At 43.8% G+C, this 24,227-nt stretch overlaps 1 protein-coding gene across 2 annotated transcripts in view; it reads left to right on the forward strand.

Moving 5' to 3' along the window:
* GALNT16 (polypeptide N-acetylgalactosaminyltransferase 16) overlaps positions 1-24,227 on the forward strand; it is a 73,113-nt gene that overhangs the window by 38,879 nt on the left and 10,007 nt on the right. For both annotated transcript variants that reach the window (XM_051791425.1, XM_051791426.1), the window contains exons 4-14: positions 3,923-3,990; positions 6,474-6,539; positions 7,572-7,693; positions 9,766-9,853; positions 10,798-10,882; positions 11,897-12,000; positions 16,061-16,187; positions 17,112-17,204; positions 20,252-20,335; positions 21,334-21,475; positions 22,843-22,959. In XM_051791425.1, the coding sequence (XP_051647385.1) occupies positions 3,923-3,990; positions 6,474-6,539; positions 7,572-7,693; positions 9,766-9,853; positions 10,798-10,882; positions 11,897-12,000; positions 16,061-16,187; positions 17,112-17,204; positions 20,252-20,335; positions 21,334-21,475; positions 22,843-22,959 (1,096 nt within the window). The remainder of the gene's footprint in view (positions 1-3,922; positions 3,991-6,473; positions 6,540-7,571; positions 7,694-9,765; positions 9,854-10,797; positions 10,883-11,896; positions 12,001-16,060; positions 16,188-17,111; positions 17,205-20,251; positions 20,336-21,333; positions 21,476-22,842; positions 22,960-24,227) is intronic.

Consider the following 24,227-nt stretch of genomic DNA (forward strand, 5'->3'; position numbering starts at 1 on the left):
GTCTGTGTGAGCTGTTCTTAAACAGTTCAATCCCAATACCCTTTTCATATATTTCTTCCCAAAGTTTTTTGGCTGATCTTTGAGTGCCTGAGTTCAGGCACTCAACAGCCAGAATTGCAAAGATCTCAAGTATGAAAACTTCAACTGGTAATATATATTCTACTCACCTCAAAAGATTAGACCTCTTAAAATGTTTCCAGACATAGAAAATTTTGGGTTTAGTGCTGCTCGTGTCCATCAGTTGTCCTCTTTCACCCCCACTTCTCTTATAGCATCCCCACAGTGTAATTATGATAACAGAACTTGAGAAAAGGCCCATAATAACAGTAGAATCATATTTAACTTTCACAAGATGCATTTCAAATGGTTCATTCTAATTCTCTAAATAATCATGCCCTACCTAGCTTAAGAAAGCTCTTACAGATACAGAGCTCTTACAGATACAGAAATAATGACAAGCTGCAAATCTGACTAGTCAGCAGGTAAGCAGGCAAGCAAGCTATGCAATTTTATGCTTCCTGTTGCTTAATATCACTGTGGTCCTTCACAGACTCACAGCCAGGTCATAAACCCAACAGAACAGAACAGCCCTGTTCCTTTGATAGTTGACTTATCCTGAAGTGCAAGGGATGCAATGTAATTACATAGTATTGGTGCATTGACTGTGTATGTGAATTGAGCAAAAATTACACTCGCAGCAGTAATTCAGCCTGGCACATTCAGATGAGTTTTGCTGAAAGACAGGACCTTCAGGTTACAGAAGAGGCCCTGAAGAGCACTGTGAAGTCTTCAACTCCCTTTCTATAACATCAATGTCAACCTGCAAATGGGACTTAGCTCTATACCTCTTCTAACAGCGCAGCCATGACCTGAGCCTTTACCTTTGTGCATGGTTGTCAAACCTCCAGTGCCTCAAAGGCAAGGCTCCTAGCCAATGCTTGGTTGTGGGACACTCCAAATACTGTAGAGCTCAAGAAGAACTCAGCCGTCGGGATCCCTCACCAGATAGGGATAAATTATTGACACTTCTAGCATGATTTAAGGAAGGAGTAAATCAGTCACATACACTGGCTGTAAACCATCTGGCAATGAAGAGTACAGCTGTAGCCAAAGGTCTGGGAGGAAATTCCATCCACTATACCATTCACAGCAGAGTGCAGACAGTTCTTCACAACAGCACTCCCTCCAGTAGCAGCAGTATTGCAGGGTCCAATCTGAACAGATGGGTCATCCATTTTTCAAGGTCTTTGTTGGGATCTCTCTTCCTAGGTAGGACATAGCTGTCACTCTCAAACCAGTTACTTGCTTGGCATCCTGTTCTCTTTCTCATTTTCTGTGATTGATGTCTACGTGTGATTAGTCATTAAGCGATACCATCACCTCAGCTGCAGTGACCATTCCCACTGAAGGGAAAGTCAACTGCTTTGTTATCTGGTCCCTTTCTTTCCTTTTCTGATTTCAGTCACTATTGCAGGGACTGTTTGATTTTGGTGCAAATGTGAAGGTGAATGGCCAGGCTCTGAGTCAATGGACTCGAACAGCTGTCAGTGGTTCAGTGCCTATGCAGACAGCCTGTAAAAATTCTGATTAAAAGGATGCTATTGCAATGCTAGAGCACTTGGTGTAGCATCTCATTACAATGACAATTGAGATGATGGCAAAAGAGGAGATTATTTTAGAGCAAAGGGAAAAAAGATGCTCTTCTGCTAACATCTGGAATAAACAGGATTATCTGTGAGCTGATGGGGATGGACAGATCAGCAGAGGAGAGAAAGTCATTGGCAATGCTGATGTGATGTCATGTCATGCAAGAGAGTAAGGACACTGATACAAAAAGAAGAAGGAAGCTGTGAAAAAAAAACAAAGTAAGAAGGAAGTCCATGAGATGAAGGGAGAACAGTTGGTGTTTCTGCTGTAAAATGCAATTGTCATTTGAATTTTGGAATCCTAATAATGCGTTTTTGTGCCTAGAAGTAATTGATTGTCATGCCAGTCTCTGTACCTCACTGAAGAGGAATACTAGGATTATTGTGTTCCTTGCTAAAAAGACAAGCAAAACAAAGTGCAAAGAAGATTAATTACCTTTCCCAAGGATCCACAGCAAATTATTGTAGAGAGAAGAACTGGACATTGTACAATGAGCTGTGAACTCCTCAAGGAGTGTGTTCTCTCTACTGGGAAATCAATGGACAGGCAAGGAAGAGAGAACAAAATGTTTGGGGTTTTTTCCCCAGATGTGTTGAGTTGAAAGACCTGAAACTTTTGAAGAAAAGGTGAGCATTGCCAGTAGCCAGGCTAGTGGGAGAATGTGTAGAATACTGGTTTACAGCCATTATACTGCAGGATGCAGTCTGTCTGGATTGTTTTGCATTGGGTTTGCACAAACAAGAATTTCAGTGCAGGGCAACCTTGTCTATAAAATATGCAGATGATGGCTGTGCTGGGAGAATCTGCGCTTAAAATGGCAAAGAGGAACATCCCCTCCACCTCCCACCCCACCATATGAGAGGATTCAGAGAGGTATGTGCCAAGTGAAGCAAATGAGATTCAGCTTTAAAAAATGCAAACTCAGTCATCTAGGGACATGTAAGCTCAAAATACAAATACTATCAGAGGCATATAAAGCAGCATAAATCTGAAATAGAGTGGGATGTGATACTAAGCAGCAGAACAGTCAGAATTTTGCTGTGAGAGACAGCAGAAAATTCACAAACTGAAGAAACTTTGGCTCTGTATGCAAAGGCATTAGTGATGTTACTTAGCAAGATGATAATTTGTTTCTCTACTTCTTCATACCTGAGAGTATGGGATTAGTTTTGCTATCTGTTTCCTCTATAAAACAAAAAAGCCCACAGAAGAGAAAAAAACCCAGCAATCTTTCTGCAGAATTGCTCAAAATAGAAGAGCAGGTGTCACTGAAATGAGACAGGTTGCTAGAACTAGGAGAATAGTGTTTACCTCTGTTTTTGATACTAAAATTTGCGTAACTGTTCTCTACACTGGGGTACCTAAGCATTACTGAGCAATCTTGTTGAAGTTAATGAGGACCTGCATGTTCATAGAGGCATTGGAGGAGGCTTGAAGGGAGAATACGCTGAGTGATGGTAGTAAAGCCAGGGCAGAGAGTTAAAGTTCATGGAAAATGAGTTCAAGCATTTTAAAGAAATGAGAGTGATTAAGAGGTCAGAACCAAACTGCTCAGACTCCAGGGTACTAGAGTTCTTCAACCTCTGAGGAGGGCAGAAGCTTCTATCTCACCCTGTGTGTGAAAGCTCCTGTATCCTGCAGATGCAAACTCACTGCAGTCCTGAGGGTGTTGCAGGGTGTGGTGCAACCACCCTAGGAAAGAGGATGCTTTCAGCAAGTGTGGAGCTGGTTTGAAAGAAGTAACAAGCAAAAGAGGAAAAAAAATCCAAATCCAGAATATTACCAAGGCAGTATTGACAATATTCCTGTCCAAAGAAGGGAACTGGTGAGAAAGCTTGAGCAGGGCTCATCTGTGGCATTAACATAGAGCTCCTTATGGGGGAAAGCGGCTGCTCTTTTTGCTCTCCAGCAATGGTGAACTTTGCCCAGAGCCTGGCAAATGGAAATGACCATCAGACTCTGCATTTCTCCTCTGTGTTAGGAGTCACAGAGCATGCAGCAGCATCCTTTGCTAGCTGGCAAGTCCCCAGTCAGCTTTCTGTCTGTGGGTCCTTGTAAGGTACCACTGAGATGCCACAGCTCTCCGCGATACTCCTGCTTGGAGTTTGGTTCCTATCAATGAATCCTGCTACAAGGGCAAGGTCACCACTTCCACTTTACTGGAGTTTGGTATTCCTGTTGTAATGCATAACATAGCAGATTTTTATCAGTCTTAACATTGTTGTTATTATGGCAGCTCACAAAGTGTGGTTTTTTCCTCCCTGGGTTCTTGCAGTGTTCTGAACCGCACCCCTCCCAGTCTCATCCAGGAGATCATTTTGGTAGATGACTTCAGCTCAGATTGTAAGTATGGATTTCCACTGATTTTCTTCCCTTCTATTTTCCTGCTTTTTGTTTTTGTATTTGTACTGAAAATCAAAATCAAGTGAGCTTTTCCCCTTCTGCTCTGCGGGAGGTTTTCATCCTCCCTGAGCTCGACCCCTCTCTCACAGATCTCCTCTTGTCTGTATGCAAGACAAAAAGGAAAGAAAGGGAGTTTTTCTGTGTTTAAGGTCCATGCATGGCAGAGGCCAGAGCGTCTTCCTCTTTTTTTCTTTACATTGGGTCTTCCTTTTTTGTCTGCTTGGCAGTTTGGCGTAGGTTGCCAGAGATCTCTGTCTAGTTTTATTATGCACCATTTGGTGAGCTGATTAGCACAGATATATATGCAGCAATGCTGTACATGTGCAGAGTGGGTAATTACAGACCAAGAGAGAACAAGAGGATGCAGTGGAACCTACAGAAAATTGCTGCCTGTGGTCCTGCAGGCAGACCAGGGCAAGACTGCCTGCCTGCTTTCATATGTTTAGGATCCCAGGTGTCTCTGTGGGAAGCTGTGGAAAGGTTAGTGCTTTGGGCAGCACCATACCTTCTTCTGCAGCTTGTCATTGGGATGGAGTGTCTACTGCATGAGTTCCACCAGATCTGCAGACTAGAGGCTGTGTACTCTTTCCATCTGTACAGTTGCTCTTGCTCCTGGCTGTTGTGTAGTAGTGGTGAGGTGGTGGGGATAGAAGCCTTCTTGCTTCTCCCATGATGTGTACTAGATTCAAGGACAATCTAGTTATATACCATTTATAATAATTAATAATTACTCCTTCAGAACACTTTACAGATAGCCGCGAATGCCCACCTTGGCCTGCTGAGGTAAGGAAGCAATACTCTTTTGATTTTGCAGCTAAATACTTTACATAGCTTTGGCCAAAAAAAAAGCATTTTTAAAGATGGATGCTGAGATGAGGAATTTAAGTTTCTGAGGGCCTTACAGTGTGATTTGAATAAGTACTGAGCTGTGCCCAGCTGTAGAAGCTCGATGTTTCTGTGTACTTCCAACAAACAATCCTGGGTGTCCTACACTCAGCACCTAAAAATTCAGTTCTCAATGGGCAAAGTGTACCAGATCAAAACTGATATATTTCTGGTACCCGTTCTGCACAGAGCTCATCCAAAAAATTGCATTTAGGCTCCTGGCTAAATAGAAAGATTTTAACAAAGCTTCATCCTATGACAGCTCTCATTTTTTCACTGGCAACTGGATATTTATGGATATAGCCACTCCCCCGGGACACCTCCATGGAGGTACTTTAGCCCGTGTTTGAGGTCTGACACTTTGCTTTAATACCCACCTCAGTTTCTCCAAAGATACTGAGAGTCTGTCTTCTCTTGCAAGTAGCTGCAGGCAGAGTGATGTGCTCCGCTCCTGCAGAGTGAACGAGTTAATAAGGATTCTCATACCTGAAGTTGTGACTTGGCCAAGATGAGATCATTGTCTTCCCTTGTAGCAGAGGTCCAGCAAAATCATGATACTTTGTAATTCAGAGCACCTGCCACTTCCCTTGGATAGTGCAGCAGCTGCTAAAGTGCCCACATAAGAGCAGAATTTCAGATTGCATGTGTCCTTCAGAATGGAAATGCTTGTACAGGAACATGCTAAAAGATGCACTTTGGCTAAGGGCCTTGAATTCTCCCCAGAGTGCTCAGTCTGTGGGAGGATGACAGCGGGAAAGGGGGGCATGAGACATGAAAAGGAATGTGGAATAAATGTGGAAACTGGGGTGAACTTGGAGCAAGAAAAATGAGCAAGTTAGAAATTGTTATGACCTGTACTAGGGCAGGAATAGAGAGCAGATGGCAGAGAACTAACAACTCAGTGCTCATTGGTACAGCTGGGCTGGAGCAGGTAACTGTTCCTCTCTGTCATCTTCCCTGGCCAATGTAAATAAGAGATGCCAAGAGCTTCTGGCAAGCTGCCAGCAGAGCCCTCGGTCAGGCATCCATGTGTTAATGTAATAGTGTCTCCAAGGAAATGGGTCACATCCCTTTGGTCTTTATTAAACAAAGTCAAGCAGAAAGTGCCCTGAGAGCAAATGGCAGGAAATGCCCAGATGAGCCGCTGCAGGCAAAGAGAGAGGATAAGATCACTTTATATGACAGAACTCTCTTATCCTTGTCACTCTGGTCATTTACATTCCCAGCTCCCTGTGTTCCCTCCGTTTCATCGGTGCCCAGTGCCACATTGCCAGCACATGCTCATTGTTCTTGGAGGCCTGGCTGCTCAGAGGATTGGGAAACATAGGCTCAGCTGTCTAAGGACAGCAAGCAGGCAGTGCTCTTCTGTGTACTCTTTAGACAACAGGATTAAGTCCATCAGGCTGATTAATGTGATGCTAAATGAAAGTAGAATTTCTCCTCCCATGGAGAAGCAGGAGAACAGCTAATTGGGGCTCTCTGTTGAAGGCAAATAATTCATGCATGTGTGCCAAATGTGTTTTTTTGCCTTCCCTAAGCTGAGGACTGCCAGCTCCTTACCAAGATCCCAAAGGTCAAGTGTCTACGAAACACGCGTCGAGAAGGTGAGTGTGGAAAGCTTTGTACATACAAAGATTTTGCATATTTTCCCACATGACCCTGTTTGCCTGACAGCTGCTTACATGTTATTTCTTATAGTTGCAGTTTGTTTTGGTATTCTAGTTTGGAGGCTCTGTGGAGGGAGAATGTGGCTTATCAACTCTCAGGCTTCAAGGCTCTCATTTCACACTTTAAATAATGAGAAGTGGAGTCCAGAGGCCTGGCTAGAACAAAGACCACATTTTAAGATCTTTAGGAATAAAGATGTAGGTGTAAGTCCCGTCCTTTTAAATTCAGAGTGCAAGATAACAAGCCATGTAGGAGATGTGGGAGAAGGAAAAACAATCATATATCTATCATAAGGAGGTACAATTAAGGAAAGCTTTTTCTCATATATCTCCTGCATGCATAAATGGTAACTCTGACTTTACCAGCTGCCCTTTAGTTTGACTCACCTGTGCTGGTTTATTTCTAAAGCTGTCAGTGAACAGCAGGCCTGGAGTGAGGATCTAGAAGGAGAGACGGGAACCACTGTTTAGTTCACAAAGAGTGTTCCCACATAGTGGGATGGTCTGTAAGGAGACATCTGAGAACCAGGCTGATATCTCTGACTGCAGGGCAGAATAAAGGACAAATGAGAATAAAGCAGATAAGCAGTAAGAAAGGCAGAAAGAGAAAGTAGAATTTGGTCACGGGGAATTGGTAAGAGAGGGAGCAGGGTGCTCAATGGAAGAGATAGCAAGCAGGCAGCAGCAAGGTATCTGTAGGGACAGCTGGAAGAGAAGGAACCAGATGAAAGTTCTGTGTCATGCAGAGAAGCGATAGGAGAAGTTATTCTTTGTGTGCTGGGGGGGCTCAGCTGACTGCCCCCAGAGGATGCCCTGCTAAAACTGCTCTCTGTTCCTGATGGAGATGTGATATAGGAGATTCACCTGCTCTTCCCTTGTAATGGCCACACAAAGTATTTATTCTGAACGAGGCTCAACTATTTCCCTTCCTAACCTTCCTGCTCCTTTGCTGTCCTTTCCTCACTGTAGGGCTGATTCGCTCTCGGGTGCGAGGAGCTGAAGTGGCTACTGCTGACATTCTTACCTTCTTGGACAGTCACTGTGAAGTCAACAGTGAGTGGCTGCAGCCAATGCTTCAGAGAGTGAAAGAGGTGAGCACCACATCCCCCTCTGGGATGGATGGAGCTTGCCTGACTTGTGCTGGTGGATCCTCTGCCCTCACATGCCATCAGCAGTGCTGGTGAGGACAAAGCCTGCCAAGGCAGGCAGGCTGTTACAGAGGAAAGTACAACCTGAGCTAGATGGGCAAGAGATCCCTAATGGGCTTCTACATTCTGATAGTGTGCCGAGGCAGAAGGTGCAGAGTGATGGGATGCAAAGGTGAACTCTGGAACCATCAACTTGTATCTCATGTGTCCTGCAGGTATCGTGCTTCCTAGTCCTGCTCACTGTACATAGGACACCCACTTTGACAGCATACACTCTGCAACTTTTCCATGGTTTCCACCTCCCTTCTTGCTGCTGGACCCTCCCCTCTGCCTTGTCACTGCCACAATTTTCCTTCCATTAATGTTCCTACTGAGCTGCCAACATACACAACGTGCATGCAGCAGCTTCCTAGCACAGAGGACCCACCCGCGAGTTCAGGGATGTCCCTTTGATGGTTCACTTGGCAAAAGATAGATGTGAGGCTGGAAGAGTGAAAATGAGGCGGAAATATTAGCAGCTGTCACCCTGACTGCCCTGGAGAGCTCGAGGGAGAGACATACAGCTCTGCTGTAAGAGAAGGCAGGGGAGAGGTGATGGGAAAAGTCAAGCCATGCTTGCAAGTGCCTGTAATTGATCCCCTCTGAAAGGCGGATACAATGGAGTAATGAGCCCCAGGAGAAGGGATGGAGACTTTAATGATGCTTTTTGTCCATGTCTGATTGGCTTAATATGAAGGAGCAGAAGAAGATGAAACTTCAGGATTGATAACTAAAAAAGCTTCTGCTTTTTATTCCTGTTCAATAAATTCTCTGTCTCTGAAGCCCGTAAATGTTTACTTTACTATTGGTCTTAAAGTTAAGCTGCAGCAGCAGCATAGGGGTCCCTAAGTAGAAAGAACCTCACTAGTTTCTTCAGTGAAGGATCTAAATTGCAAAATCTTGGGTGCTGACTCTGATATACTAATTTTTTTAGTGAGCAGATTTCAAGTCAGCCTATTTCTGACATACTTCCTACATTTCTGATATGCACCCTAGTTCGGATTTCAGTCTTTCCCTACCCAGTCCTGGCATTGACTGGTGGAGAAGAGGCTGGTGCACCAGGCTGCCAGGTGCATGCTGAGGGGTTCAGGCTGGGCAAACACACTCTCTCTGGGCAACCATCACAGCACAGAGGGGAATGAACATGAATGATGACTCTCACCTAGGATACCCCATCCTGAACATGTGTGCAACATCAGGAGGAACTACTGCAAGGCACCAAATGAAGGTTTGATAGGAAAGGCATGGATGTTGGCAGCTGTTTGATAACAAGGTGCTGTTTGTGGCATTGGCAGCTCGGTTTCATCTTATGTGTCAGCTGTCACAAGACTGTCTTTAATGCCCTGTGCTTTGATGTTGAAAAACTATTCAACTTCTACTTACTAAAAGGATTGCAAAGGAAAACTGTAAATATCGATACCCCTCAATGGCGATAAAGTACTCACAATATCTTAATATTGTAATTTATATATAATGTATTATATGTATTATAATGTTTGCAATATGATTTTTAAGTGTAGGGTCTTGATTCATAGTATTTCTTATGAAGATACTTTATTAGGTGTTTGATAATTCCTAAACTGATGATAATGAGTTAATGCAAGGATGGCTTAACAGAAAGTATGCTGTCGGTAGATATCAAAAGCAAGCACAAAACTTTTGGGACCGTGATTCAAGCCCTGTGACTTGGGTAGGAAGTAAATAGCTGTTTCTTAGCAGCACTGCTGGGTATTGGAGTCTGACTCCATTTCCCACATCCATGGAGTGCAACTGGCTACTACCCACTGTCTCCACATTTGGATGTAGTGGCCACGGTTCCCTTGTGCAACTACCAGAACCATACTGGAGAAATCAGACAAAGATTTACATGTGCAGCTTTGTGTGGCACATTTTGTGTTTTCTGATCTCTGGCAGCTTTACCAGACATTCAAGAAAAGCCTGATTCCTTTTTTTCTCCCTTGCTCTCTCTCCCTCAGGATTATACCCGAGTGGTGAGTCCAATTATTGATGTTATCAGCCTGGATAATTTTGCCTACCTGGCAGCATCAGCCGATTTGAGGGGAGGTGGGTATAATGAATGGCTTGTGTAAGATGGGCCTGAGGGATGGTGCATGAAAAATAAGTTACGTTCTCTTCAGCTTTCCAAGAAAACAGTGATGATCTTTCCTGATGGATTCTCTGTCCTTTTTTCTCTGCAACTTGCAAAGTCCTTTGCAGAGTTAGAACAAAACTAGTGTTTTCCGCTTGAGCTTGCATCACTGTCATAACAGTTTGCAACTTCAGGACTTAGTTAATTGATTAGATGTCTCACCATGCCCTCCCTATGCTACATGTACACTGGAGTCTTGACAGGCACTTCCAGTTGCTGCTTTGATCTGCCAGACTATCTCATGGCATCTTCTTCAAAGCGTTTTCACCTCTGCCCTGCAGCTGAACCCCCTGCAGCTGTTCCTGTAGTCACCTCAGTGCCTGATGCCCTTCTACCTGTTCTGTGGCTGGGGTTCACTTCTGCCCTGCTTGTGGCCAAGGGCTACCTGTTCTCTGGCTACCCTCAACAATGATATGAAGTTAGTGACTGTGCTGTGCTCAACTACCCTCACAGGCCAGCTATAAGTAGCCTTGAAAGAGGTGATATTTACAATGATCTTCAGGCCTTTGTTACCAGAATACATCACATCCCACTTTATTAAACCTCATAACTTTGGCAGATAGAGAAGTGTAAGACACTTCTGGCCGAAATACAATTACGTTTCACGCTGACAGCACTCTCCTGAAGATGTGGAATTAAACTGAGGAGGGGTCTGTAATGCCAAGGGGTGACGGTGCCAAGACAGAAGCTGGTAACATCTATATTAGGATAGACTATTGCCATTTTGGGTAGACTGTGAGGGTGGTCAGGGAAGGAACAAAGAGATAGCTTGTGATGTAAAGGTAGAGACTATCACTGAAGCTAGTAGTATTGTTTTTACAATAACAAAACCAATTTGACGTGTCTTTTTCCTTCTCAGGGTTTGACTGGAGCCTTCACTTTAAGTGGGAGCAGATTCCTATAGAGCAGAAAATGTCCAGAACAGACCCAACTCAGTCTATAAGGTAACTGTCACTGATGGACAGGGTACAGTCCTCCAAATGCCTTTACCAAGCCTTCACCTGTATGGCAAGGAGGGTACAGAGACTGCCTTGCTGAGGACAAAATGCCAGAGAGTTCACTTGATGATGACAAACTCTTCATGTTAGTTTTTGCATGCATTGAGGTCAATACCCTCTGAATATTGTAAGAACAGGAATTATATACTATCATGCATGCCGCCTCTACAAGCCACCTCTTCTTCTATATGTTTGTTCTTGTGATCTCCCTCACTCAACACACTGAATGCCTCAGAAATCCCTTTGGGGTTTTTTAATTACCTCTACCTTTCAAGTGAAAACTTAAGGACTGAAGCAGATAAACAGTCATCCAGCAGGTGTAAAGCAGATTGGAAAACTGAATCTTACTTAATAATGTGGGCACAGAGTTACTTTCGCCTCCTAAATCTGCATGTCGATGGACAGATGAGACAGTTGTTGCCAGCCTCACTGCAGTGTACATGGCTCTGAAACGTGTAGAATGTAACAAATCCTGATATGAAAAGTCACGGTGCTTGTCTGTATAGGCATAAAGCTCCCTATTTGTAATATAAAAGTATCATTTAACTCCTCTGTGTGATTTGTGAGCCTCTGTTTTGCACATCAGAGGCAACCAGCTTGGTAACAGCAGAGCAATAAACGCAACAGCCTGTCACACTGTGTCTAATTGGTGAACACAGTCATCAGACAGTGCCCCTGTCATTCCTTCATACTGTGAATATTTGTATAAATGCAAAAGACACAGCATTACTCCTGTAGTGCTTGCAGGACCATCTAAGACCATCATCTGCTTGCAGGAGAATGATCTAGTGAGATGGATCTCAGAAACTTGCTGCAGGTTCACTTCCCAACTCTACTCTTTTTCTCTTTTACATGAGGTAAAATTTGTCAGGCCTGGATAAATTGTCTGCCCTCTAAAATTAAGCTTGTGGTGCTACATATACTTGTGATTATTTTGTGGGCTTCTGTTTTCTCTTCCAGAACCCCTGTTATAGCAGGAGGCATCTTTGTGATTGACAAGTCCTGGTTTAACCACCTGGGAAAATATGATACTCAAATGGACATCTGGGGAGGAGAAAATTTTGGTAAGTGTAGGGAATTGTCATTCAAGGGAATGGCACACTAATGCAGAACCTCTTCCCAGTCTTCATCACTTACCAGAATTCTTCTTCTGAGAGATCTGGTCTGTCTGTCAGTGTAAGGTTAGGGACATGGCCAGGTAATCCCCATGGTGGTCGGAGCTGTTATTGCTGTCAGCATAAAGTGGAGACATTCTGCAAGCAGGGCTACACTCTCTTACAGGCATATGTGCTATTATACAGGTGCTTCCACAGTACAAGAAAGAAGGAGGAACCTCCTGAAATTTAAATGGTTACTTCTTTTTGGAGAACATTCCTCCAGTTCTTCACATGACAGTCTGTGTTGCTCCAGCTCTGAAGTGGACAGCCACTCCTACAGTCTCTTATATCTGTTCCTCTCTCGTAGATAAGTCCAAGTTGGTCTCCCAGTTTGACAGGTCAGAAAGATATTTTTCCTAATAAAACAAGTGTCTTTGTAAATGAAATTTGATTACAAATAGATTCAGAATGCAAACATTTAGAAGCAGACTAGGGCATCACAAACATATAAAGCATTCAGAGGCCCAGTGTAGTCTGTCCGCTGTAGTGCTGTTATAGGGCATGGTGCTTAAACCTGTGTCCTTGCACTTAATGGCAGCAGAGATATTCCAGGAATCTCTCTTTGATCAGTGTGAAGGGGTGCTGCAATGTCACCAGATGTTAGTGACAAATGCAAGAAGATGCCATGAGAGGTTCATGGAGACCTCAAGTATTTGGGGCATTCATTTAGAAATGGTGCAGGTGGAGCTGAAGTGATAAAAGCCTTATGCTGTCTTGCACTAACTTAAGTAGATTTTTCTGTAGCTAACACTGCTAAAGAAAATTCTATTTCTACAGCTTGCATAAATGTCACAGATTTGTAAATAAAACCCTTTAAAGAAGAATTTGTATGGTATTTTCTAGCACCTGGAGAACCAACTAGGAAGAACAAGCTAGTCAGGAAGAGGAAACTTTTGTTTCTCTGAACACAGCTGTGAGAACTGCTTGTTTCTGAAATGCTTTCTGAAACCAGGAAATAATATTTTGGGCTGATAGTAGAATATCAAAGTACCACATTTTAAAAGCAAAATATCTAATAATAAGTGCTTGTGTCCTCTGTTTTCTCAGGTCTTGCTTCAGTTTTATGATATTCATTATATTAAAAAGAGATATTACATGGGGCTGGCATTGGGATCTCAACAGTGCTAGTAACATCAGCTAAGCACTGTGCCAGGAAGCCTTTACCCAGGCATGAAGATCCCCTCTTCTTTGTCCCTTGGACTCCTCTGCACAGCCAGACTCAGCTCCTTGCTGTCACTAGCCCTGCTTCAGCTGCAGAGCCAGCTACTTGGACATTCTGCCAACCTCTGAGCTGCAACTCTGTAAAAGGTGTAAGCCTCAAGGAGGGAGAAAGAATATTTCTTTAGGTTTTTGTTTGTCTGCTTCTGCCCACCTGGGAGCCCAGTGTTGTTGTTTGGTCTGTATGATATCAGTAGTATGATAATAAGCAGAGCTCTCTGCCATAAGTAGCAGTAAATTATCTGCACACTCACGGCCATTCTTACAGGTAGAGCTGTTCAAAACCTCCACAGAATTGCTTCGTTCTCCTTGAAATTGCTCTTGTAAAGCCTGGCAGTGGCTGGGCCAGGCTGTGTGAGACTCAGCAACATGTACAGGGCTTGCCAGCTTTGCCTTGTTACGTGGTTTTCCTGTAAATTCTGTGTCTACCATCACTTGTATCTTATCCTCTGTTGAGCCTGTTACTGTTGAATGCAGAGGGATAGAAACCAACCTGTATTTGACAACAAGAAATATTAATTTTCCCTGAAAAATTCAGAATGGTTAATTTAGCCTCTATAAAAAAAATGTTAACCATACTTAATTGAAAACTGGGTTTTCTGATTAAGGAAAACTATTAATAATATTCTGAAACACTATTTTTACTTAAAATTACAGTTTTGAGTGGAAAGAAACTGTTTGGATTAGGTCATCATTTTAGATGAGGTGGAAGAGGGGTTCTGACTAATTTGAGTGGGTGGGATGGGCCATTCTCTGCTCACGAAGGCCATTTTTAATAGACTACTTTGAAACTTTTTTTGTGTGAGGAAATAGGATAAGAGAATGTATGGGAAGGGCACAGAGCTGGATGAGCTCTACACACACAGCAGGTACACAAAAATGATCAGGCAGCAATTACCAGCTGCTTAAATATCCTTCCAGCTGGATGTGAGCTGGTAAATCCCCTTTTTTCCACTGTGATGGGGAAAAAACACAGTGATTAAGTAATTTAAAACACATATAGACTAGGTCACTTCCTGAAAAATGTACAGCAAAAAGTTCTATTTTTCATCAGAGGATGGATGAAAGTCCTTAATAAGTTATGTTTGGTTTTAATTTTCTCTGATGTGTCCAAAATCTGCATTCTTTTGCCTCTTCTTTAAAGAGTTTTATCATTTACAAACCTGGACATGCAGTCTGTCTGTGTGTCTAAGATGGCATGAGAAATCCTCTCTTGGGAAATGGACGAGACTTTAAGTTACACATGCTAGACTGAGAGTTATATTTTTGCTGTAGGCCAGAGTGAGTCAGAACCTCATTCCAGGAGAGCAAATGCCAGCTGGACACACCACCAGACATAAACTTATGTCTTGGGCTTTTTTTTTCTTTGTTTTAAAACCCTTCCTCTATTCAAATCTGGAACTCCCTTTTGAAAAGAAACTGAAAATAATAAGCTCAGGAAAAGAGACAAGGAGAGACAAGAGATAGTAAGAAATGCCACAAAATACGGTATAGTAAAATGCGTTTTTTTACTTAGAAGCTAGATTAAATGCACCACCTTCCCCCACCCTGCAACTTACTGTTTAACAACCTCTCTCAGTGTGCAGAGAGGAAAGCAATGGACGAAGATGAAGGTTGGGAAGATGTTAGTGTGTATATATGCTTTCAAACATCCAATAGATCTGGATGCATAATTTCTTTTTAATTTCTAAACATCAGAGCCACATACTTCAGGCATTACTGGAGGGAGATCCCAACTGCGTAAAATTTTTGAAGTAATTAGTCTATACAATCTGAAGCCCTTTTGATAAGGACTACCAAACTACCCAGCTAATTTTCATTTTCCTTCTTCCTTCTTCTCTTCTCAGCACCACATGAAATGTGAGTGGAAAACCCCTCTGGTGTGGCAGTGATTAAATTTGCGAGGACAGACTCATAAGTTTGAGCAAGGTCACATATCTTCTGTGATGCAAATAAGTGCCTGTACATCAAAGCTCCATGTTCTTCTAATCCTTTACCAAAATGTTGAATTTAGCTTCAGGATAGGGTGGATTTCTTCAAGTAGCAGGATTCTCTCCATATTTTTATAGTCATACTATTAGACTCATATCTGCTCTGAGCAGCTTCCCCAGCAGAGGCAACTGTTGACAGACTGTAACACAGTCATCCACTTATTTTCTTTTTTATTTTCTTTTTTTTTTGTTAAATTAGAAATAGACCCAACCAGAACAAGAAGCCATTGTAGGGTGGATAACCTAGAGGTATAAGGGAGAGGACTTTGCTCTAGACATTGAATCTCTATACCCTCATCTTGTTCTCGTCTTTCTCTTTATCTTCTAAACTCCCTTTCTTCCTCACATGATTTGCTTTACACAGTAATTCTTCCTTTTTTAATTCCATCTATGTGCAGGGAGGAATGTTACAAGAGTCCAAAACAAGGTGGGTGTGGCAATGATGTCACTGTTGACAAATGCCATCCTGAAGGCCTGACAGAAACCTCAATGACCTGGTCAGATGCAAAGGTGTCTCACTGAAATGCTCAGGGAACTAAAGAGGAGCAGGACTGGAGAAGGCTAGGAAGTCTCTGAGCCACAAGGGTTGCCTCCATTTTAACGAAGGGAGAACAGTTTCTCTTCTCTCACCATGGCATTGCTTTTCCTGATTTTGCTGTTGCAGGCAATACATCTAGAGCAGAGGGGCAAGGAAGTTGCCCTTTTTGGAACTGCTGCCGATCTGCCTGTATCTGTATGACTCTTGGGGTCTCTTCCAGAGCTCTCTTTCCGAGTGTGGATGTGTGGTGGCAGCTTGGAGATCGTTCCCTGCAGTCGAGTGGGACACGTGTTCAGGAAGCGCCATCCCTATGACTTTCCTGAGGGCAATGCACTGACTTACATCAAGTAGGTGTTGAGTAGTTCCTGGTAGCAGCCAGATCACCTTCATGTTGGATATGTCTAAATAAGCCTGAATTCTGTGTTGTCTTTCTGCCTGGTAACAGAGAACAGCTTGTGGCTGAGCATCTGTTCTCAAGGGAAGGATGAGTTGCTGTTTTCTGTGAACAAAACCCATTCCCTTCTCTGTTTGTATTAGTGCGTCTTGTTCCTCCTCAGTCTGCAGTGGAAGGGGGAACAGTACCCCAGAGTGAGACTCTGGCTGTTCATGGATACTGCCTTATGACATGTACCTGTGTATTGGCAGTCCTTAGTTATCTCTGTTGTCTCTGAGCTGTATGTGCTCTGAGAGAAGCCCTGAGGATGACTTCTACTGCAGGATAGATGGGAAGGGAAGAGTGTTGAGACAAAGTGTTTGACAATGAGAGTGGTTAAGCATTGTCTCAGGGCCCCAGAAAGGCAGTGAAATCTCCATCCTTGGAGATTTCAAAACTCAACCAGTAAAGACACTGAACAACATGACCTAATATGAAGCTAGTCTGGTTTGGGCAGAATGTTAGATGTTAGAAGTGCATTCCAAGCTGAATTATCCAATAGTGTTATTCTAATCTGGGGAAAGGAATACTGTAAATGAGTAGGATGGTGACAGTCAGTCCAGGTGTCTCTGCAGAGGGAGTATGTGTGAAAAAGTCATGGTAAACTATGGCTATTAAAATTTTAACTTCCAAACAGAAGCGTTCCTGCAAGGCTTTGTAGACTTAACACATTCAATCTCTATCCATCCATACTGCCCAGTGTGTTTCATATTTGGGACCATCCCCCACTCCCTCCTGGCAGACAGGCCTTAGTTCTGCTCACCCAGTCAGTACCTGCTCACTGGGAGGGCAGGTTCTCCAACAGCACTCAGCAAATCATCTCCTCATCCCCCTGCAGGAACACCAAGCGCACAGCAGAGGTGTGGATGGATGAATACAAGCAGTACTACTATGAGGCCCGGCCATCTGCTATTGGGAAATCGTTTGGAAGGTAAGCTGCCCCCAGACCTTGGTAGGAGGCTGTGGTAAAACGCTTGATAGCAACAAATAGTTTTTAGATCTTCTCTGGGGCTAAGTGTGAGAAACAGAGATGCTCTAAAAGGCTTGCTTGCCAGGGAGGTTGTAGCTTGAGTGTCTGGCTAATGAGGTTTGCTTCTAATTCCCTTTATTTTTCCCCCAGTAACTTTGCATAAATCATCTGTTAGCAGCAGGCCAGAGGGATCTGTAATGAAATTAAAAGACCAAACATTTTAAGTGGATTGATAGGAATATTTTTTTAACACAACATGCAGCTGTTCTAGAAATGCAAGCTATGCAGTTACTAGAGCTTGACCTGAAGTTCCTGTGTGGATAGAATCTCAGGGCAAGCACAGCTGGCTGGCACATGGGGCAGGTTGCACTTGGTGCACTCCACTCTTTCCTGATGAGTGAATGGGTAGTTTGCCTGGTTTGTAGGGCAGGAGAGAACATGGCCAGTGGTGAGACATGTCATTCAGAAACACAATCTCTGCAGAACTGTGCTCCTTACAGCACCTTTGCTAAAGCTGTCTTCAGGCCACATGGGATTCATTGTTACAGGCTTAACCGTTCTCTGTGACCCAGAAATCAGTGATGGACTGAGATGAGAGGAGAGCTTGCTCTCTGTGCTATCAAACCCCTTTGAATCCCAAATAAATGTAAAAATCCCAGGAGTGCTGTATACCTCTGGGTTGTATCTGCCTGTGAACAAATGGCTATTGTATCAGTGTAAGGACTTGGCAAATGTGGTTGTATCTCAAATGTGTAGCTATGTGCTCTGGGTAATGATGCATGTCCTTCTTATTTGATGACAAGCAGGTCACTTTTTTTGCTGTACATTGTGCTTTATTATCATGATGCATTACATATCTTGGTACAAATAGCTTTGCCTGCCTAATTTATCTGTCCTTGAGCTGACTGCAGCAGCTGGACTAGGGCCAAATAGCAAGTAACCCTGCTGCTTGTGAGGGAAATCGGACTATTGCATTTTGTACATGGATATATTGCTCATGTGTTTTAGGGGCCAAACCTGCAGCTCTTGTTCACACAGACTTCCTAGTGACTTTAGTGGTAGCATTGGCTGAATAAGAGCTGGAACAAAGTGTAAGGCTTTGATTTCAGGCAATTTCTTGACCTGTAGTAACAATCCTGTGAACTTTAATCTAGAACCATTATATCTAGATTTTAGAATGGAAATGCCTTTGACACCATCACTGACAACGGGGCCTATAATGGACCCTCCTTCCCCACAATTTTGGTATATAGAATCTAAGTACATTTTCCTGAGGTGTGTGGCCTCATGTATATGTACAGTGGCCTCTGGGGGCTGAGGATGGCAAGGTGCATAAGTACAGTTGAAATTTGTTCCAACACCCAAGTGTAGTGTTACAGCTTGAAGACAAGAGCTCCTGGTTTCACTGCTCACAGAATCACAGAATATGCTGAGTTGGAAGGGACACACAAGGATCACTGAGTCCAACTCTTGGCCCTGCACAGGAGCATCCCCAAGAGTCACACCATGTGCCTGAGGGTATCACCTAAACGCTTCTTGAACTCTGTCAGCCTTGGTGCTGTGACCACTTCCCTGAAAAGCCTGTTCCAGTGCCCAACCACCCTCTGGGTGAAGAACCTTTTTCTAATATCCAACCTAACCCTCCCCTGACACAACTTCAGGCCATTCCCTCAGATCCTGTCACTGGTCACCACAGAGAAGGGATCACTGCCTGCCCCTCCTCTTCCCCTCACAAGGAAGTTGTAGACTGCAATGAGGTCTCCCCTCAGTCTCCTCTTCTCCAGGCTGAACAGACCAAGTGACTTCAGCTGCTCCTCATACAGCTTCCCCTCAAGGCCCTTCACCATCTTCATTGCCCTCCTTTGGACTCTCTCTAACAGCTTAATGTATTTCTTATATTGTGGTGCCCAAAACTGCACACAGTATTTAAGGTGAGGCTGCTCCAGTGCAGAGCAGAGCAGGACAATCCCCTCCCTCGACCGGCTGGCGATGCTTTGCCCAATGCCCCCCAGGACAGGGTTGGCCCTCCTGGCTGCCAGGGCACTGCTGACTCATATTCAACTTGCCATTGACCAGGACCCCCAGGTCCCTTTCTATGGCACTGCTTTCCAGCATCGCATTCCCCAGTCTGTAGGAACGTATGGGGTTGCCCCATACCAGGTGCAATATCCAGCACTTTTCCTCATTGAACTTCATATGGTTGGTGATTGCCCAGTTCTCTAATTTGTTGAGGTCTTTCTGCATGGCCTCCCTGCCTTTGAGTATCCACTCCAGTCCTGCCTCCAAGTCATTTATGAAGATGTTGAAGAGCACAGGGCCTAAGATGGAGCCCTGCAGAACCCCACTTGAGAGTGACTGCTTGAGAGAAATTCTCTTGTTCAGCCAGCTAAAGCCAAGCAAATCAACAATGTGAGGACTGGTGCAGCAGACAGTTACTGAGATGTTGAATTAGTCTCCCTTTATACTATTCCCTTTCCCCAAACAGCTTAAGAGCAAATAACTAAGTTCTCCAGGTCTGAAACCCAGCCTGAGCCTAGAGCTGCTACCATGAGCTAGACACACTCTTTAGCACACACAGATTAATCATACGTGCATACCTGAGCATAAACACTTTCTAGGCCTTTTCAGCAGCTGATCACTGTGCAACTTTCATGATATGTGTCTGCAGGGGCACTCAGAGGCAGAAGTGCTTTCCTGATCCTACAGTAGTTTTACTGCAATGTATTATTTAACAAGGTAGGACCTGGGCCCTGCCATCACTCTGAGCTAAAGGAAGTGGAAGAAGAGCTTTCTGGAAGAACAGCTTTCTTCCATTTTTGTTTCTTGCCACTTGCCTCTCTCCTTTTCACCTCAGGTCACTGCTAGTGCTCTGAACCAAGCAACAGCTTTGTGGGAGAATGAGTAATGGCAAAACGTCATATAATCTCCCTCAAACCTCCTGGCTAATCTTCACTGTTCCCCTCCCTCCTGTTCACTGCCTTATCCTCAACAACTGCTTTTGTTTCCAGTGTTGCAGACCGAATGGAGCAGCGACGCAAACTGAACTGTAAATCCTTCCAGTGGTATCTGGAGAATGTCTACCCTGAGCTCAAGTGAGTCAGTTTTTCACTTGGAGAAATCTCTGAAGGATTTGGGAGGTGGGTCACAGTGAGAAGCTGAGCCTTGATGGCAGTGGACAAAGGAAAGACTTACGCTTAGAAAAGGTTTTCCTCAATTCTTCTTTTTGGTGAGAAACCTCCTGTGTTTTCCTGGCATATATCATCACAACTCTGCAAAAGGTTTGTTGCTCCTGCCTCTGGGAGCCTTCTGCTCCGCCCCGCATAGCTGTCCCTTGGAGATGTGCAACAGTGGTGTTTTCAGAGGTGCAGGGTGGGGATGAGCACTACATCCCTCCCAGTTATGACTTGGTCTCTGCCTGTTGGATGCTCTGCCTGGAGGTAGTTGAGCCAAGTAGAGCTGGACAGCCTCAGTGCAGAGGTGTGGGTGATTCAGAGAAAGCTCTGATGAATGCCTGTGACTTCACCTGCCCTGGGTCAGGACTCAGTAGTGTTTGTGCCCTTGCTCAGCTGGGAGGTAGCCTGGATAGATCTGTGTTTGTTAGCACATGCTATCCAACACACCTTTGCGTCTCAGTCTGTGGCTAACATGAGTGGAGGCTAAAACATCCAGCTGTAGTCTGGCTTTGACAGACTTTACCTGTATTCCTACCATTGAGACAATGAGTATGTGTTACCAGTAGGGAGAAGACTGAAAAAGGGGGAGGCAGAAGCAGGGTAAATCAGTGTGGATATAACTTTTTGCTGGAAATGGCCTCTTTCAGAATTTCAGAATCAACACATTAAACTGCTTGGGGTATACCTAAAGATCCTGATATGCCTTCTGAAACAAAAAGATACCAGTCCTTTGACCAAGTTCTTCCTTGACTTTTGCCTCCTCCATATATTTCAAATGAATAGCATAATATTGTTCCTTTTCTGTCAAATATAGGGGACTGTGTTTCAGTCAGGGGCCTGTTAAGCCCTTATAAATGTGAAAGTGCTTTGGACATTTCTGAATATGAAGTACCATGCAACTGTCATTTTACTTCAAGGATTCCTGAAAAGGAGTTGATTCCAGGAATAATTAAACAAGGAGGAAACTGCCTGGAGTCTCAGGCACAGGATACCACAGGGAATATATTGGCTGTCATGGGAAACTGTAAAGGGACAGTGAACAATCCACCTGTCACTCAGGTAAGGCACACTTCAGTTTGGTGCTTTGCTGCTGCTTCTACCCTTTTTATTACCTGAGATTGAAAAGGCATTTCTGTCCTTGGTGGGTTTATATGGAGGTGAATGAAGGAAGAATTTGGCCATTTGGAAGAATGATTTTAATCACAAGCAGAAGAACAAGCTGTGCCCATCTCTTTGACCTTTGTTGGCTCAACAGACTCAGCAGTCAGGCATAGTGTAGGAAGTTCCATCACTCAAAGACGAAAGGTAGTGCTTGAATGCCCCGGGGGTGACAAGTTGTGCAGTAGATGTGCAACCAGGGTTTAAGTCATGTAGCTGTTCCCACTCAGATTGTTGCTCGGATGTGCTCTGCTTCATTGTCCAACCCACCAGAATCGTTCCATGGCTGTGCTTGGCTAGTACTTCAGCATGTGGGTAAGAGATTTTCCCAGGATCAGAAACATTCCTTGGTCTGCCAGTTTAGCTGTAGCTGCAGATAACTTGAATTGTGCTGTTTTACAGATGTGTTTCAATTTAAAGCCCAAATAGAGTTTAAATAGCTAAGATCCCAGCTGCAGTAATATGGTGCAGCTCTCCTAACTGCTGTGGAACTGTACTGGTTTATGTGAGCTGAAGATCTGCACTCAACCTCTTCTTTTGGCGATTAAAAGCAGCAGGGAAGCAGCTTGAGAAAGTTAAGGGTCACAGTAGGATATTTTATGCCAGAAAACACATATTCACATCTGTTAACTGTTAGAAACTAGTTTGCAGCCAGCATTCAATGTGCTGTTTAATCTGACTCATTGTTCCATGTCATTACCATTTGAAATCTCTGAAATTTACTGCATTTTGTATTTCTTCCTTGGGGAAAGTACAGTAATAATAGTTGATTGGGTCAGTCATCCCTCTAGTCAGAGGGAAAAATGAAGCAGCTTGTCCTTTATGTGTGCTGATGATACATGGATATGCTTGCATGTGTTTTGCTTCGCTTGACAATCTATAGGTCCAGGATACCTGTTACAGAACATGTCTGCTGTAAAATGTGCAGAAGCAGTTGCACGTCTTGTAAGTCAGGGCTCAGGGTCCTCCTTGCTTTGTAGTCCTGAATCTGTAAAGCTGCAGAGCAAAGAGTTGCATGGGATCCAAGGTTAATCTGACATCTCAGATGGTGAGGGGAGCTAGCTGCAGGCTTTGAAATGGTCATGGTGCACCAAGCCTGAGCATAAACTTCTGATCGGGTGAAGACTGCTGTGGTAGTCTTCCCAGGGAGCCTTTGATAAGAATAGAACAAAGGATAGAGGTTTTTTAATATCTGATGGAAAAAACTCTCTCCCTCATCTGATTGCTGTTGTGATCCTAATGGAACCTTTCTTTTTCTTATTCCAAAGGAGTGGGTATTCAGTGACCCTTTAATTAGACAGCAGGACAAGTGTCTTTCCATTACCTCCTTCTCTACTGGCTCTCAAATCACAGTGGAAACCTGCAATCAAAAAGATGGCAGACAGGTAGGTGCGCCTGTTTTTAATCCCTTCGTTGCCACATACCGGTGTTCCTACATCAGTGCAGCCAGCAGGGACAAACCTAGTACTATCAAAGCATATAAAAGTCCTTTCCATCTCCATCTCTGATGTATTTCATAAGCTTGGATGTATGAGATTGCTCGCAATCAGAGCAGGACGTGCAGTATGTGTGTGTCTGCTCTGCCTGGGCCCTCAACAGCATGGGTAGCTCCAGCTCAGTAGCACCCTAACCTTGCTTCTTGAATGTGGTAATGTGCAGCCAGATTGGTGCATGGATGGAGCACGGCATCAGAGAGAGGTAGGTAAGGCAGATGCTTTGAGAAACCTAAGGGAACAATGGTGTGTGCTATCATTTGTTTGTTTATTTATTTAGAAGTGAGAGAACTGTGTTCTTTGTGCTGTCTTTGGACATGTGAACAGACCTTTAAAACTAAGTGTGTGCAGCTCACTTGAGAAATGCTGACTGGCATAAAGCACTGTATGTTCCACCCAAACTGCTCCCTGGAGGAAAAATACACAGCAGCAATGTTCCTGACAAAATGCTGCTCTGTGACTTATGCTGTTTCCAAGATGTGCATCCCTGATCTGTCAGGACAAATCAATCATTTTGCCTTACAACATTAGGTGAGAGATGGCCTCTGCAATGGCCAGGGTGCTCTCAATAGAGATGTGATGTGCCTTTTTATCAGAACTGGGCAAAACACAAAAGGTGACAGCACAACAATGGCAGACAGCAGATTGGGCTTTTTTCACTCATAGTTGCTGTGCTTCCCTCTGCACCAAGAGAGAACAAATTTTCTGTCATCTAAGGCTATGCTGACTTTGTGCTTTCTGACGTGTCTGTTATTTTGATAGCCCAAAGTTAGGAGAGGGCTCAGCTTGCTACGAGTCCTTAGTAGTATCCTCTTTTGTCAGTACTTTTTAATGCTATATGAATCCTTGAAATTAGTACTTCCTGAAGGAAAGCACTGAAATCCAATCATGCCTGTTTATGGGAAACCTGTGTAGACTTTCCTCTGGAGGACGGGTTAATGCAAAAATGTCTTTAAGAGTTGTCACCATAAATACACAGGGAAACTCTAAGTTCAGATAAGTCTGCAAGGATATCCCAGGTGGGCTGTGCTTGCCTGCTCCTTTTTGTTGGTGGTAATCACTCACCCCCTTGCTGTGTAAATAGGTCACTTAGCCTCCCCTTATGTGCCTTGCAGTATTTTCCTCCCTGGCAGCAGAAAAAACTCTAGCAGCTGCCAAAA

This window comes from Manacus candei, unplaced genomic scaffold (genome assembly GCF_025592945.1).
Source record: "Manacus candei isolate 608988 ecotype Guabito, Panama unplaced genomic scaffold, ASM2559294v1 h1tg000033l, whole genome shotgun sequence".
NCBI classification, from domain to species: Eukaryota; Metazoa; Chordata; class Aves; order Passeriformes; family Pipridae; genus Manacus; species Manacus candei.